The sequence below is a fragment of the Ranitomeya imitator genome, chromosome 4 (assembly GCF_032444005.1).
Source record: "Ranitomeya imitator isolate aRanImi1 chromosome 4, aRanImi1.pri, whole genome shotgun sequence".
NCBI lineage: Eukaryota > Metazoa > Chordata > Amphibia > Anura > Dendrobatidae > Ranitomeya > Ranitomeya imitator.
Genome location: NC_091285.1, coordinates 85,990,821 through 86,007,610, shown reverse-complemented (window position 1 = coordinate 86,007,610; position 16,790 = coordinate 85,990,821). Strand labels below are relative to the sequence as shown.

Below are 16,790 nucleotides of genomic sequence, written 5' to 3'. Positions count from 1 at the left end.
AGGCGGCAAACACTTTTTCACACGACTGTATGTGTGGTTAGTACAAGTGACTTGCACATGACTTATTCCTTCCAAAGATCGTAATAAGGATCAGGAGACACTCATTACGGGTGGAAGAAATTAGATCCCGGCAGCTAAACAGGAAATGGTTCTTTACAGTTAGAGCAGTCCGACTGTGGAATGCCGACCACAAAAGGTAGTAATGGCCGACACTATAACCGCTTTTAAAAAAAGGGCTGGATGATTTCCTCAATACACATAACATTGTGGGTTATAGATAATTTAGTGACTAATGTACAATTGGTGGAGAAAGTTTAAACATATGTAACTTATTACAATGCAATATATTATTAAAACTTTGTACAATATAGGTTTTTTGATAACTTTAGCGATTTTTATTTCTATATAAATTTAAATCAGTCGTGAACACTAAATACCGAAACCTTATTCCACCAGGGAAACTTATGCATATCTGGAGCATATGAACATTTTTCTTTTCTTTTTGTAAACTGACACAAATATAAATGAAACAATAATTGCATTTATCCCCCCACAATGTAGCAATGACCTTTCTCTTTGGTTACATGTGGCCAGCACATGACAGCCACAGTCTCTTGTCGGCTGCAAGAAAATGAAGACTGGGAGCACTGCTGAACTGCATCATTGCTGGGGAAAACCGGCAGCTACTTTTCATTTTCTACGCATGCATCGGTTTGAAGCTTCACCGACTGCAACAAAATCCTAACGTGTTGCGTTTGACGGCGGCAGTGTTTCAGCTCTGAAAGGCGGTGGCCGTGTCTCATATCGGCCAAACCTGGTGACAGGTTCCCTTTAATATCTTTAAAACATGTGTAACAGAAATAAGAGAAGATCATGCCTTTGTTTATTCTCTGTGACCTTTGCTGCTGTAGAGTAGGGGAGATCTGTGAACTGAGACACACTGACCAGCTCACCCAGTGAAGGGGGTTTGAGCCAGCCTCCGAAAGAAAGCAGATTTTATGGCATTAAAACTCAAGCCAGAGATCAGACTCTCTCCACGCAATCTCTGTAAAAAAAATAAAATAAAAAAAAAAAACTGGAAGGAGGAGAAAGCCTAATAGGGTTTTAACCGCGAAAAACAATAGTGATAAAACATGAAAAATTGCTCACCTGGTTCGGTTTGTGTACCCACAACCACATATGACGCTTTAAAAACGGCTGCCGCAGACTCACAAGAAGGAGAGATGAACGCTCAAGGGAGGAAAGGGGTTAAACCTGCGCTGCCTAATAGATGTGTGGATTCAAAAATTGGGTGAGGTAGGCAAGTTTACTGTCAACACATACTTAAACCAAAACTATTTTTCAGGACAAACTGCAGAACAATAAAAAAAAAAAATGGCTGCACAAAAGAGGTAGACACAGGAACACGATATCTCTTTAAATCTTCTACTGGTTTATTAAGAGTACTGCATAAACCAGTGCAAAATAAGCACTGCCTTCCTGGCCTAACAGGCGATCAAAAACATAATGTATGGCAGTCATTTTTGCTACAGGTATCGATCTGCTTCAGGAACAAACACTGGGTTCAGTTTACCTTAACATGAAAACACCGCTCCAAAGCTTGCACCTCCGGGCCCACACCACCCTGAATACTCTAGAAGGCTGGGTATTTATCCCCTGGACTTCTCCCACTCTGCAGCTGTTCAATCAACCTACCACTAAACATGACTGATAAACCCCTTACTTGGTGCGCTGGAGCAGTTGCTAGATTATGATCACTGAAGCGAATAACCTTAGTGAAACATGCCACCCCTACACTACTTTGCCAGTGAGTTTGTCACAATATGCACTGCTCAAAAAAAGAAAGGGGGCACTTAAACAACACAATGTAACCCCAAATCAATAACACTCCTGTGAAATCAACCTCTCCAGTTATGAAGCAACACTGATTGTGAATCGATTTCTCCTGCTGTTGTGCAAATGTAACAGACAACAGGTAGAAATGATAGGCAATTGGCAAGACAAAACCCCTATAACGGAGTGGTTTGCAGGTGACCACAGACTATTTCTGTTATCATCCTCTTTTAGCTGTTGTTTTGGTCACTTTTGCATTTTGTCATTGCGCTTACCCCTAGTGGTACAGCAGCAACCCATAGAAGTTCCTCAGGTAGTGCAGCTCATCCAGGATGGCACATCAATACCACGAGATGTGGAGGGAGCTGTAGTAGGGCAACAACCTAGCAGCAGGGCAACAACCTAGCAGCAGGACTGCTACTTCCTCCCTTATGCGCAAGGAGCAACAGGAGGAGCAGTGCCAGAAGCTTGCAAAAAGCCCTTCAGCAGGCCACTAACATCCATGTATCTGCTCAAACTGTCAAAAACAAACTTCATGAGGGTGGAATGAGGGCCCGACGTCCATGAGTGGGCATTCTGCTTACTGCCCAACACCATGCAGGGAGATTTGGCATTTGCCAGAGAACACCAAGATTGGCAGATTCAACTATGGTGCCCTGTCCTCATCACGGATGAGAGCAGGTTCACACTGAGCACATGTGATAGACATGATAGAGTCTGGAGACGCTGTGGAAAGTGTTCTGCCTGCAACATCCTCCAGCATGTCAAATTGGCAGTGGGTCAGTAAAGATGTGTGGAGGAATTTCTTCGGAGGTCCACACAGCCCTACATGTGCTAGCCACAGGTACCCTGGCTGCCATTATTTACCGGGATGAGCTCCTCAGAACCATTGTGAGAATATATGCAGGTGCAGTTAGCCCTGGGTTCCTTCTAATGCATGACAATGCTAGGCCTTGTGGCTAGTGTCAGCAGTTCCTGAATGATGAAGACATTGATGCTATGGACTGGTCTGCCTGTTCCGAAGAATTTAATCAAGCACATCTGGGACATCATGTCTGGTTCCATCCACCAATGCCACTTCGCACCTCGGACTGTCTAGGAGTTGGTTGATGCTTTCATCCAGGTCTGGGAGGAGAACATCAAGCACTGTAGGGAGGTCATACAGGAATGTGAAGTCCATACACACTACTGAGCATAATTTCCTATTCTTGAGGCATTTCCACTGAAGTTGGATCAGCTTGTAATTTTGATTTTACACTTTGATTTTAATTTATGTGGATAATTTTTGTTTTATTGTTCTCAGCACATTCCACTATGTAAGGAATAAAGATTTTTCAACTGGAATATTTCATTCAGTGATATCTAGGATATGATTTTTTTGTTGTTTTTGAGCTGTGTATGTGTGTGTATTATGTATGTATATATTTTAGACACACACACACACACACACACACACACACACGTGTAAAAGTTTGTGCACCCCTGGTTAAAATTAATGTTATTGTGAACAATTAAACAATAGAAGATGAAATGATCTTTAAAAGGACTAAAGTTACATTTCCATTGTACTTTAGGCAAAAAAATTATATTATTCCCATGGTCCTAATAAAAGAGGCTGGCACTTCATAAATATATGATCAACATAATATATTATGGTAAGGTGCTCTATAGATAACAAGTGGTAGGAAACAACGTGTTGATAAAAGAATATCTTCATTAAATAACAATGGTATAAAAACAAATTTAAGAAAGACATGGCAGAAAAAGGGGCCTCCAAAATGGTGAGGGGGGAAAAAAGCAGCAGCTGGTAATAAGGTGCACAGTGCAGGTTAAAGAGTATGATACAAACACCTTACCACAGTAGATTATGTTTATCAAAATTATTATATTGTCATTTTTTAAATTTTAAAAATTACAAAAGGAAGATTGTGTCGCAATACAAAAGTATGAAAAGTTTGGACACCCTTGGAAATTTGTGTGCTCAGATAACTTTGACCAAGGTTTAAGACCTTAAAGGGGTTGTCCACTACTTTCATGTAACCCCCCAATGTATCCCCCCAGGGCCCCTATTGAATTGTGTAAATACCTTCTGTTGCCGTTTTCGCCTGTGAGCGGCGCTATGGCTGGGTACGGGTCACATGACCCCCAGGCTGCAGCCGCCGCTTATTTCCGCCGACGTCACGTCAATTTCCAGACTCTGGAAATTGACGTGACGTCAGCAGCAGGCGTGACCATCCCCCACAGTCAGCAGTCACTCAGCAAGAGTGAGTGGGCTGTGGGCGGGGCTGGGGGCTGCCTGCAGGGCTGTCCTGGGGGCGGGCAGGGCTGTGCTGGCGGCGGGCGGGGCTGTTCTGGCTCTGCTGGGGTGATTGTGTGGATGCCTGACGCCGGGGTCTGGGTGACGGTATGTGCCGCTCGGCGCCGGGGTTTGCTGTGCCGCTCGGTGCCGGAGTCTGCTGCGGGGGGTTGTCGTGTGTGTGTGTGTGTGTGTGGTCGTGTGTGTGTGTGTGCAGGCATCGTCCGATGGGACTACAAGTCCCATCGGGCTCTGCCTGCCTGCTACACTGACAGTGACTGGCACATTAGCCAATGATGGGACAGTTGTAGTCCCATCATCCGGCTAATGTGTTGAATGAAAAAAAAAAAACTCAATACATACATACATACATACATACATACATACATACATACATAAGAATATTAAAACACTTTTTTCCAAATGTGTGCGTGTTTTATTAACCCTTTCTTACTATTGGATTAATAATGGATAGGCGTCTTATTGACGCCTCTCCGTTATTAACCCGGCTTAATGTCACGTTCCAATAGCAAGGTGACATTAACCCCTTATTACCCCATATCCCACCGCTACTCGGGAGTGGGAAGAGAGGGGCTAAGTGCCGGAATTGGCGCAGATGTTTTTAGCCAGGAGGGGGGGGGGGGGGGGGGGGGTGCAATAACCATGGACCCTCTCCAGGCTATTAATATCTGCCCTCAGTCATTGGCCTTACCATTCTGGCGGAGAAAATTGCGCGGGAGCCCACGCCAATTTTTTCCGCCATTTAACCCTTTAATTTAATAGCTAGAACGGCCAAATTTTGCATATACACACTACTAACATTAGTAGTGTGGAATATGCAAAAAAATGGGGATATGAGATGTTTACTGTATGTAAACCATGTCTCATATGTCGGGTTTAGGAAGGAGATAGCAAAAGCCGGCAATTGAGTTACCGGCTTTAAAGCTATCTAGCGCTGTATGAAGTAGTAATATATATACATATATGTGTCTCACTGATGTATATGTATATATATATACCCTATGTGTACACATTTATTCTACTGTAAGCTGTCAGTGTGATTTTACTGTACACTGCACTGAATTGCCGGCTTTTCTCTCTAACACCGCTGCGTATTTCTCGCAAGTCACACTGCTGGTCCGTGTGTAATCCGTATTTTTGGGGCTTCCATAGACTTTCATTGGCGTTTTTTTGCGCAATACGGTGAACAACACAGCATGCTGCGATTTTCTACGGCCGTAGAAAGCCGTATAATACTGATCAGTAAAATACGGCAGATAGGAGCAGGGGCATAGAGAATAATTGGGACGTTTGTTAGGTGAGTTTTACGGACGTATTTTATGCGCTCATACGTCCGTAAAACTAACTAGTGTAACGCCGGCCTAACGACGGCCCCGTACCGACGCAAGTGTGAAAGTAGCCTTACATCTGAATTTGCTGAGTATAATGCAGCCACCCCAGAGTATAATGTAACCCCCCAAAGAATATAATGCAGCCCCCCATAGAGTATGATGCAATCACCCCTCATAGAATATAAATATAATACAGCCCCCCATAGAATATAATGTAGCCCTGAATAGAATAGAATGCAGCCCACCTCTCCATAGAATATAATGCAGCCCCATCAAAGAGTATGATGCAATCATCTCTCATAAAATCTAATACAGCCCCCCATACAATATAATGCAGCCCACCTCCCCATAATATATAATGTAGCCCCCATTGAATATAATGCAGCCCCCCATAGTATGTAAGACAGCCTCCCCCATAGAATATAATATACCCCACATAGTATATAAGACAGCCTCCCCCATAGAATAGAATATACCCCCACAATAGTATATAACACAGCCACATAGTATATAACATGGCCTCCCCCATAGAATATAATATACCTCCCATAGTATATATCGAAGCCCGCATATAATAGAACACAACTTGCATAGTATATAGCACAGCCTGCATAATATAGCACAGCCCGCGTAGTAGTATACAGCACAGCCCGCGTAGTAGTATACACAGCACAGCCCACACAGTGGTGTATACACAGCACAGCCCACACAGTGGTATGTACACAGCACAGCCCACACAGTGGTATGTACACAGCACAGCCCACACAGTGGTATGTACACAGCACAGCCCACACAGTGGTATGTACACAGCACAGCCCACACAGTGGTATGTACACAGCACAGCCCACACAGTGGTATGTACACAGCACAGCCCACACAGTGGTATGTACACAGCACAGCCCACACAGTGGTATATACAGCACAACCCACACAGTGGTATGTACACAGCACAGCCCACACAGTGGTATGTACACAGCACAGCCCGGGACACAGCAGGTGTGCGATGATATGACGTCATTGCGCACCCGCAGTGTCAGAGGCAGAGCGGGGAATGATGGGAGAGGGAGCGTCAGCGGACGCTCTCTCCTCCATCATTGCATTGAACTATACCGGCGTCATAGACGCCGGTATAGTTGAATGCGGCGGCGGCGCTGGCGGGAGTAGGGGGGAAAGAGTGCAGCGGCCCACTACTGGCACCGGCCCTTCTGGCATTTGCCAGAAGTGCCCGATGGCCAGTCCGGCCCTGGTCGCGGCCCACACACTTCCCTCCTCCTGAACTGCAGCGTTTCTCTGACCCACATCCGCAGCAAAACTGCAGATATTTTTTACATCTCAATGAAAGTCTAAGGCCGGAGTCACACTACAGCGAGATACGGCCGAGTCTCGCAGGTTAAATACAAGCTCTGGCACCGGCACTCCGGAGTGGAGCGTGCAGCTCCATGTATTGCTATGCGGCCGCACGCTCCGCTCCAGAGTTTGGTTTTAACCTGCGAGACTCAGCCGTATCTCGCTGTGTGTGATCCCGGCCTAAGCGTGCAGAAACGCTGCAGTTCAGCACAAAAGAAGTGACATGCTGCGGAGAAAAATAAAAGCTGCGTTTTGGTGCGGCCTTCTCCGCAGCATGTGCACAACAAGTCTGTGGCTCCCATAGACTTACATTGGTTGTGCACTACACTGCGGATTTAATGCAATTCCGTACTGCAAAAAACGCTGCGGATCTGCAATCAAATCCACAACGTGTGCACACAGTCTTAGCATTTAGTGAACCTAGCAAAAAGGCAAGCAAAAAACAAGTGTGGGATTGCACTTTTTGCAATTTCATCGCACTTTGAATTTTTTTTCACATTTTCTGTTACACGACATGGTAAAACCAATGGTGTCGTTCAAAAGTAGAACTTGTCCCGCAAAAGATAAGTCCTCACATGGCCATATTGACGGAAACATTATGGCTCTGGAAAGAAGGGGAGCGATAAACGAAAAAAGCTCCAGGGGTGAAGGGGTTTCGAAACATGGATATGGACATATCTATGGAAATAGATACATACAGATATCTATATATCTATCTATCCCATATCTATCTAATTCTATCTGTCTGTGTCTATCTATCCCACATCTATTTATCTAATATCCATCTAATATCTATCTATCTAATATCTATCTAATATCTATCTATCTAATATCTATCCATCTAATATCTATCCATCTAATATCTATCCATCTAATATCTATCCATCTAATATCTATCCATCTAATATCTATCTATCTATCCTAGATCTATCTATCTATCCTATATCTATCTATCCTATATCTATCTATCTATCTCTGTGTGTAATGGAGTGTGGGTTGGACAAATGTAAAAGAGGAGGTTGGATAGAAATGACATCACAAATCTTTTTGAAGAGAGAGGGAGGGGTTTGGGTGTGTTTTTGGAGTGGGTGTGCTAGGTTCGGGCTCAGTGGCAGTGCAAAGCATCATGGAACTTGTAGTATTAGAGCACAATAACTCAGGAGAAAGGAAGTTGTCGATTAACCCCATGAGAGCTGGATCCAGCACTGAAGATGTGCTGCTACAGCATGATAACAGCTAATATTGCTAAATAAACACAGTAGATGTTTTCAGTGGCACATAATAGCAAGATTTATGAAAAAAAAAAAAAAAAAAACTTTATAGTAGTGGACAACTTCTTTAATTCGCCTGTTAGGCCCCTTTCACACGTCAGTTTTTTTCCATCAGTCGCAATCAGTCGAATTTTGAAAAAAAAAAAAAAACAGATTTGGTGACTGTGCCGCTGCATCCGTTTTTTTCTCAGGCTTGTATTGGCGACTGATGGCCTCACGTTTCATCTGTCGTTCGCCGGAGCCGTCGAAAATTGTTCGTCCGGCGGCCGGAAACAATGGATAAGTAACGTTTTTTGTGTACGTTAAAAAAAATAACAGCAGTGACAGATCCTTCCCCATCTGTCATTTGCTAGAATGGAAGCCTATGGCAGGGGTGTCAAACTGCATTCCTCGAGGGCCTCAAACCATGCGTGTTTTCAAGATTTCCTTAGCATTGCACAAGGTGCTGGAATCATTCTCTGCAGGTGATTAAATTATCACCTGTGCAATGCAAGGAAATCCTGAAAACATGATCTGTTTGCAGCCCTCGAGGAATGCAGTTTGACACCCCTGGCCTATGGCACCGGATCCCTCAAATGATGGAATCCGGCGACTGATTCCTTTTTTTTAAATGGAGCATGCTCCGATCCAATTAGCCAGATCTGCTAGTCGGATCCATTAAAAAAAACGGATCCGTTGCATCAGTTTTTCACAATCTGCGACGGATCCGTTGAGCCAACGGATTGTGACTGATGTGTGTGAAAGGGGCCTTAGAGGTTTGGCTTGTTCACCATCATCCTTGATTTATAAAAACCCAGCCTCTAATCTTGTGCAAAAAACAGCAACCATGGGTCTTTCTAAACAGCTGCCTAACACTCTGAAAATTGAAATGGTGGAAGCCCACAAAGCAGGAGGTGGCTATAGGATGGCAAGTGTTTTCAAGTTGCCCTTGTCTCAGTTCTAAATTTAATTAAGAAGTGACTGTTAACCGAAACGGTGGAGGACAAGATAAGGTCTGGAAGACCAAGCAAAGCTTCAGTGAGAGCTGCTCGAAGGATTGCTACAGAGGCAAAGTCAAGACCCTCATTTAACTGCAAAAGGCCTTCAGAAAGATTTAGCAGACTCTGGAATTGTGGTACATTGTTCTACTATTCAGACACCTGCACACATGTGGCACCAAGAATAAAATGTTGTGGAATTATGGATATCGCAGGATGAATACACGTTATTTATGTTAAATTATGAAAAACTGAACCAAAATTTTCACTCTACCTTGATTCATTCCACTTTAAGTATGAGCACCATGCCTTAAGGCTATAAATGCATTTATTAATGGTTATCTGAGGAATGTTCTGTTACGCTGAATTCACTTGGGCAAATCCTGAAGATCAGCTTCTGCTGCAATTTCTAACAAATGACATCTCGGATCGAGCACATTTGAGAGAAGTCTGGAGACTCTGCAGGCCGTGGCAATACCTTTAAGCCACGCTGCTTACAGTAGGATGAGTAACATGTAAATTTGCATGGTCTTGTTGAATAACTGCTCCAGGGTCACACTGAAGAAATGGCTTTATCACTGGTTCCACCACCAAATCAATGTAATGCCAAGCTGGTAGTGTGTACCTGGAATGAAGGCTATGGTGGTCCATCTACTGTACATTATGCCACCACACTCCATAATTGTGGGAGAAGGACTGGTGTGACAGTCCCTCGTGAAGGTCTCTGGTCAGGAAATTGCATGGTCTCCAGACTAATCTACAGCTACTATTGCATCCAAGGCGAAAGCAGGACTTGTTGAAAAGATTGGACCTCCATTCCAGCCTCTCTTGCTGCTTTGCTTAACACAATGGTGCTTTTGAGATTGGTGGCATGAGGTCTATAGAAAACTTATAGCTGGACTCTTGGTCTGTAGCCCAATGTCATGCAAATGCCTTCTGATTTTGTGTAAGCACTATTGAGGCTTGGCTTGTGATGTCTAACTTCACATGCAATACAGACTTGATCAATCATGGATCCGATGGTACAGCCATTTTTCCAAAGCGTCAAGGAGCCAGTTTTCAACACAACGCCAGGCTGCATGTTGCTTGTGCTATTGCGAGCAGCTTGTATGGCTCCAGACTTGTCCCCTATCATTTGGTCAGCAATTGCCAAAGCACAGATTGCAAAAAGGCAGCAGAATCCATTTTGCTCAGGTACTTTTACTAAGTATTTTTAAGTCCCTTTATTTATTTAGTTATTTTTAAAACAAATTAGGAGAAGTGGAGTCCTATCTCAGTAGTGGGAAAGTCTGTATTCACTGAATACAGATTATAGCGCAAAATTGAGAGTTTTGATAACGAACAATTCTTGCGGAGAGAGAGCAGATTTTCTCTGGTAAGATACCGTATATTACAAAGTTTCTTATTTTACGATGGTTACTTTTTCAGCTTTTAATTATTAGTATATGCTGGAAAAATTTACATTAATCTTAGGTCTGTGAGGATACCGATATATAAAATGTAATTTTTCCTCTTTGGTAGGAACATGAATCTGAAGGAGGCAGAACGCCTCTGATGAAAGCTGCTCGAGCTGGGCACTTGTGTACTGTTCAGTTTCTCATAAGCAAAGGTATGTCTTTATAAAAATATCTATCTCAATACTTCTATTTTTTAAAGATTATAACTTGGATTATAAGCAAATTTTGAGGACACAAATCGCAGAAATTAAATGTAGCAGATTTTTTTTTCTGTAGAAACTACCAACAAAAAAAAAAATCTGCTAGGTGTAAAGATACCTCTCACTGATTATTTATTTTCTCATAAACTGACACATACTCTTTATATTGTTTCTCCTCTCCTAAAAATTATATAGCCTTTTCAGCGCCTACCTGACTGCTCCAGCACCACTGTTGGTGGAATTTTCACTTCATCTGTCCATAGCGGTTTTATACGCATGATCTTCGCTGCTGCTGAAAAAACGGAGATCGATTGTGTTATGTGTTTAGTGTAGACTATGGGCTACTACATGTGCGGTTCCATCTGTTAGACCAGGGGTGCCCAACTCCAGTCCTCAATGCCCACCAACAGGTCATGTTTTCAGGATTTCCTTTGCATTGCACAGGTGATGCAATTATTGCCTGGGCAAGACTAAGGAAATCCTGAAAACATGACATGTTGGTGGGCCTTGAGGACTGGAGTTGGGGACCCCTGTGTTAGACAACCTCTATCCAATTTACGTAGCTGTTCCTAGCTTCTAATATCACTGATGTAATTGATAACATCCAGCTAACCGCTTTACTTAGGCTTACCTTTCATAAGGCTGGATCATACATCAACTTTCAGCGACAAAAATAGTTTTTAAAATTCTTACTGAAAGTCCATGAAGTAAAAGAAAGCCATTGACATGCTTGGCGATCCCATGTCATGGTTAATCATAAGGAAGGAAGACTAGCGGCTGGTTTAGTCCCTAAAATATGGACTATAGATGTTAGTTGATGTAAGATTTTAATGATTGTATCCTCCTTTCATTTCCCCATGACTTGATGTCAGACATGTTTGTGCAGTCTGTGTATAAGCATCGTTGACATTTATGCAATATGTATTTTTTTTGTGTATACATTATAATTTGTGTTGCTGATGGCATTGGGCCCTTTCTGTGGACGTAAGAAGAAGCTGTTAAAGCACCACTGTGTGTTTTGTAGCACTGGGCTGGTGCTACTGAATGAAGGTCCCACACCCCTGTCTCATACTTACCTGCCACCGTCTTTACCTTTTTTTTTGGCTCAGCTCCACTTCTGCTGCGCCATCTTGTGACCATGAATTCTGACTGGCTGGAAGTCAGAAGCTACGTCACAAGCTCGCGATGGAAGTCTGAGAGCCGGAATGAGGCGGTCTATAGACTTCTGTTGAGTTGTGACCTCCGGCTTGCTGCAGCAAACATTGGTGATGAAAGCTGGAAATGTCTGTGGTCAGGGAGGGTGGTTAGTAGCCTGCTCATGTGCTGGTCAGGGAGGGTGGTTAGTAGCCTGCTCATGTGCTGGTCAGGGAGGGTGGTTAGTAGCCTGCTCATGTGCTGGTCAGGGAGGGTGGTTAGTAGCCTGCTCATGTGCTGGTCAGGGAGGGTGGTTAGTAGCCTGCTCATGTGCTGGTTAGGTGTTCTTATTTTTGTGCTTTTTTCCCACCTTCTAGGAGCCAACATTAATCAAGCTACTGCCAATAATGATCACACCGTTGTGTCCCTCGCATGCGCCGGTGGACATCTTGCTGTTGTTGAGCTGCTGTTGGCAAAAGGAGCAGATCCAACGCATAGGCTTAAAGTGAGTTACTGATCCTACCGCGGCAGTGCAACCGTTAATGACTGGATTATAGAAATTGCACCCAAGGAACGCCACTTGCTGTGGTACTGCTGTGGTGGTGTACATGGAATAGTGAGCGGACTCCAAGGGGAGCAGCTGAGGCGACAGTCGAAATCTGAGAATTGGACTTCTGAAGGAGACGTAAAGAAACCCCGTTTATCTGCTTCTAGTTCCTGTGAAGAAATAGAGGCTCCAGCATTCCAATAAACCTTGAGTTGTACAATCCAAGCAATATAAACACTGAATACAATCTTGCATGCTTGTCTTATCGGAATGCTGGAGCTTGTTGTTCTTCTTTGATCATATTTCGTGTGCTTCCTATGGCATTTCGGTGGGCGGTGCTGCATTACCATGAAGAAAGTTAGCCTTGGTCATAGAGACGGCTTGCAGATAATGTTTCCTATAGTAGGCTGGCATTCTACCTTTTGGGGCCCACTGACAGATACATTGGCATCTTATAGTGGCTCACATTACAAACATTCTGCTCATCATTTCCACATTCATCAGTGTTATACCCCGTCCCAGCCATCAACATGATGTAAGCCTGCACAGCCCCAAATGTGTACCAGGTGCCATGATGTACCGTTCAAGCTAATTCATACATGGTGTCTGGAGAAATCAATGTGCTGCGTTTTATGACCACAAGAACTGACCTTATCCAAGTTGTTGAGCCCTAAGTTTAATTTATAAAGTTTCAGGATAGACTATTTTATGTATCCTTCTGCAACTAGATGTTTTGGACAATGAGGGCATGCGTGCTGAGAAGACGTGCGAGTCTAAGTTCTGTTTACATGGCCTGATCCAGGCCATCATACCACCGTTAATTGGCGGTTGTTTACTTGCTTTTTTACACTGATGGAGGATTTAAAAAAAAATCATTGCACTCAACAAACAAGTGTTTTGCTGGTTTCTTAAGTGTTTGCCAGCCTGTTTGGACAGGCCTATAGTCGGCGACATGGATTTTTACAAACACTCATTCCTTGATTATTGGCATATCTAAACGGACCATAAGGGTTGTGTTTACTTCAGTCTTGTAATAAAAATGTAGTATCATGCTGAAATATCAAAGACCAAGTTCCTGATCACTTTTTGCTTTGTTTCTGTGCTAAGTCCCTCCAAAACCATGGCACCCAATTCATTAAGACTAGTGTTTCGTATGCCAGCCTCGTATGGACTGGAGTAACGTTTGATGTTAAATACGCCAGTACTTTGAAAAAAATATTATGTGAGGGTTTAGCAACCTACTTTTGCGGGTGAGACCACCCAATTTTGGCAGGTGCAAAAGTGTTTTCTGGCATAACTTTGATGAATCCGGGACCTTTATATACTGTGCTGCCCAGTAAAACCACAGTATGAGCACAATGCAGGTACTCGTCGGAGACCGAACGTGCACCTCATTGAGAACTTGGCAATGTGCTGCTTCTGCACACTGCTGTCTGATCCTGGCTGTCTTGGTCCCCTCCATTTTGGGAGAGGATGTCTAGTGGCCACGGATTGACTGAAACTGACACTCCATCTGAACTAGAAGAGCGCAAGGAGACTGTCAGAATTGTATCAGTAGCGATGATTGGTCACTGATCACGTGACCTCTTTTTGAGACCAGTAGAGGACATGGTAGCTGGTGCCTAAGAACTGAGGCTCCAGTAGGAAGGAGAGCATCTATTTATTTTAACCCCTTCCCGACCTGTGACACAGCGTATGTGTCATGAAAGTTGGTGCCAATCCGACCTGTGACGCATATGCTGTGTCACAGAAAGATCGCGTCCCTGCAGATCGGGTGAAAGGGTTAACTCCCATTTCACCCGGCCTGCAGGGACAGGGGGAGTGGTAGTTTAGCCCAGGGGGGGTGGCTACGATCCACCCCCCCGTGGCTACGATCGCTCTGATTGGCAGTTTCACTTTCAACAGCCAATCAGAGCGATTTGTAATATTTCACCTAAAAAACTGGTGAAATATTACAATCCTGCCATGGCCGATGCTGCAATATCATCGGCCATGGCTGGAAACGCTTATGTGCACCCACCCCACCCATCGCCCCCCCAGCCCTCCGATCTGTGGTCCGCTCCCCTCCGTCCTCCTGTCCGCTCCCCCGTGCTCCAATCACACCCCCCGTGCTCCAATTAAACCCCCCCGCACTCCGATCCACCCCCCCGCACTCCGATCCACCCCCCCGCACTGCGATCCCCCCGTGCTCCGATCCCCCCACCCCGTGCTCCAATCCCCCACCCCGTGTTCCGATCCACCCCCCCGTGTTCCGATCCACCCCCCCGTGCTCCGACGCCCCCCCGTGCTCTGATCTCCCCCCCTTATACTTACCAAGCCTCCCGAGGTCCGTCCGTCTTCTTTCCTGGGCGCCGCCATCTTCCAAAATGGCGGGCGCATGTGCAGTGCGCCCGCCGAATCTGCCGGCCGGCAGATTCGTTCCAAAGTGAGTTTTGATCACTGAGATAGGTTATATCTCAGTGATCAAAATAAAAAAAAATAGTAAATGCCCCCCCCCCCCTCCCCCCCCCCCCTTTGTCACCCCCATAGGTAGGAACAATAAAAAAAAAATAAAGAATTTTTTTTTTTTGTTCCACTAATGTTGGGGTAAGAACTAGGGGTAGGGTTAGGGGTAGGATTAGGGTTAGGAATGTGCACACGTATTCTGGTCCTCTGCGGATTTTTCCGCAGAGGATTTGATAAATCCGCAGTGCTAAACCGCTGTGGATTTATCGCGGATTTACCGCGGTTTTTCTGCGCATTTCACTGCGGTTTTACAACTGCGATTTTTTTATTGGAGCAGTTGTAAAACCGCTGCGGAATCCGCAGAAAGAAGTGACATGCTGCGGAATGTAAACCCCTGCGTTTCCGTGCAGTTTTTCTGCAGCATGTGTACAGCGATTTTTGTTTCCCATAGGTTTACATTGAACTGTAAACTCATGGGAAACTGCTGCGGATCCGCAGCGTTTTCCGCAGCGTGTGCACATAGCCTAATTCTAAAGGTATGTGCACACGGTGCGGATTTGGCTGCGGATCCGCAGCAGTGTTCCATCAGGTTTACAGTACCATGTAAACCTATGGAAAACCAAATCCGCTGTGCCCATGGTGCGGAAAATACCACGCGGAAACGCTGCGTGGTATTTTCCGCAGCATGTCAATTCTTTGTGCGGATTCCGCAGCGTTTTACACCTGTTCCTCAATAGGAATCCGCAGGTAAAACGCAGTGCCTTTTACCCGCGGATTTTTCAAAAATGGTGCGGAAAAATCTCATACGAATCTGCAACGTGGGCACATATAGCCTTAGGGTTAGGGTTGGAATTAGGGTTGTGGTTAGGGTTAGGGGTGTGTCGGGGTTAGGGTTGTGGTTAGGGGTGTGTTGGGGTTAGGGTTGTGATTAGGGTTACGGCTACAGTTGGGATAAGGGTTAGGGGTGTGTTGGAGTTAGAATTGAGGGGTTTCCACTGTTTAGGCACATCAGGGGGTCTCCAAACGCAACATGGCGCCACCATTGATTCCAGCCAATCTTGTATTCAAAAGGTCAAATGGTGCTCCCTCACTTCCGAGCCCCGACGTGCGCCCAAACAGTGGTTTACCCCCACATATGGGGTACCAGCATACTCAGGACAAACTGCACAACAATTATTGGGGTCCAATTTCTCCTGTTACCCTTGAAAAAATAAAAAATTGCTTGCTAAAACATCATTTTTGAGGAAAGAAAAATGATTTTTTATTTTCACGGCTCTGCGTTGTAAACGTCTGTGAAGCACTTGGGGGTTCAAAGTGCTCACCACATATCTAGATAAGTTCCTTGGGGGGTCTAGTTTCCAAAATGGGGTCACTTGTGGGGGGTTTCTACTGTTTAGGCACACCAGGGGCTCTGCAAACGCAACGTGACGTCCGCAGACCATTCCATCAAAGTCTGCATTTCAAAAGTCACTACTTCCCTTCTCAGCCCCGACGTGTGCCCAAACAGTGGTTTACCCCCACACATGGGGTATCAGCGTACTCAGGAGAAACTCGACAACAACTTTTGGGGTCCAATTTCTCCTGTAACCCTTGGGAAAATAAAAAATTCTGGGCTAAAAAATTATTTTTGAGGAAAGAAAACGTATTTATTATTTTCACGGCTCTGCGTTGTAAACGTCTGTGAAGCACTTGGGGGTTCAAAGTGCTCACCACATATCTAGATAAGTTCCTTGGGGGGTCTAGTTTCCAAAATGGGGTCACTTGTGGGGGGTTTCTACTGTTTAGCCACATCAGGGGCTCTGCAAGCGCAACTTGACGCCCGCAGAGCGTTCCATCGAAGTCTGCATTTCAAAACGTCACTACTTCACTTCCGAGCCCCAGCATGTGCCTAAATAGTGGTTTACCCCCACATATGGGGTATCCGCGTACTC

General features: G+C 44.7%; 1 protein-coding gene across 1 annotated transcript in view; it reads left to right on the top strand.

Moving 5' to 3' along the window:
* Positions 1–16,790, top strand: part of ANKHD1 (ankyrin repeat and KH domain containing 1) — a 226,002-nt gene that overhangs the window by 119,313 nt on the left and 89,899 nt on the right. Inside the window, exons 11-12 of the mRNA XM_069763859.1 lie at positions 10,598–10,685; positions 12,245–12,372. Coding sequence (XP_069619960.1) covers positions 10,598–10,685; positions 12,245–12,372 — 216 coding nt within the window. The remainder of the gene's footprint in view (positions 1–10,597; positions 10,686–12,244; positions 12,373–16,790) is intronic.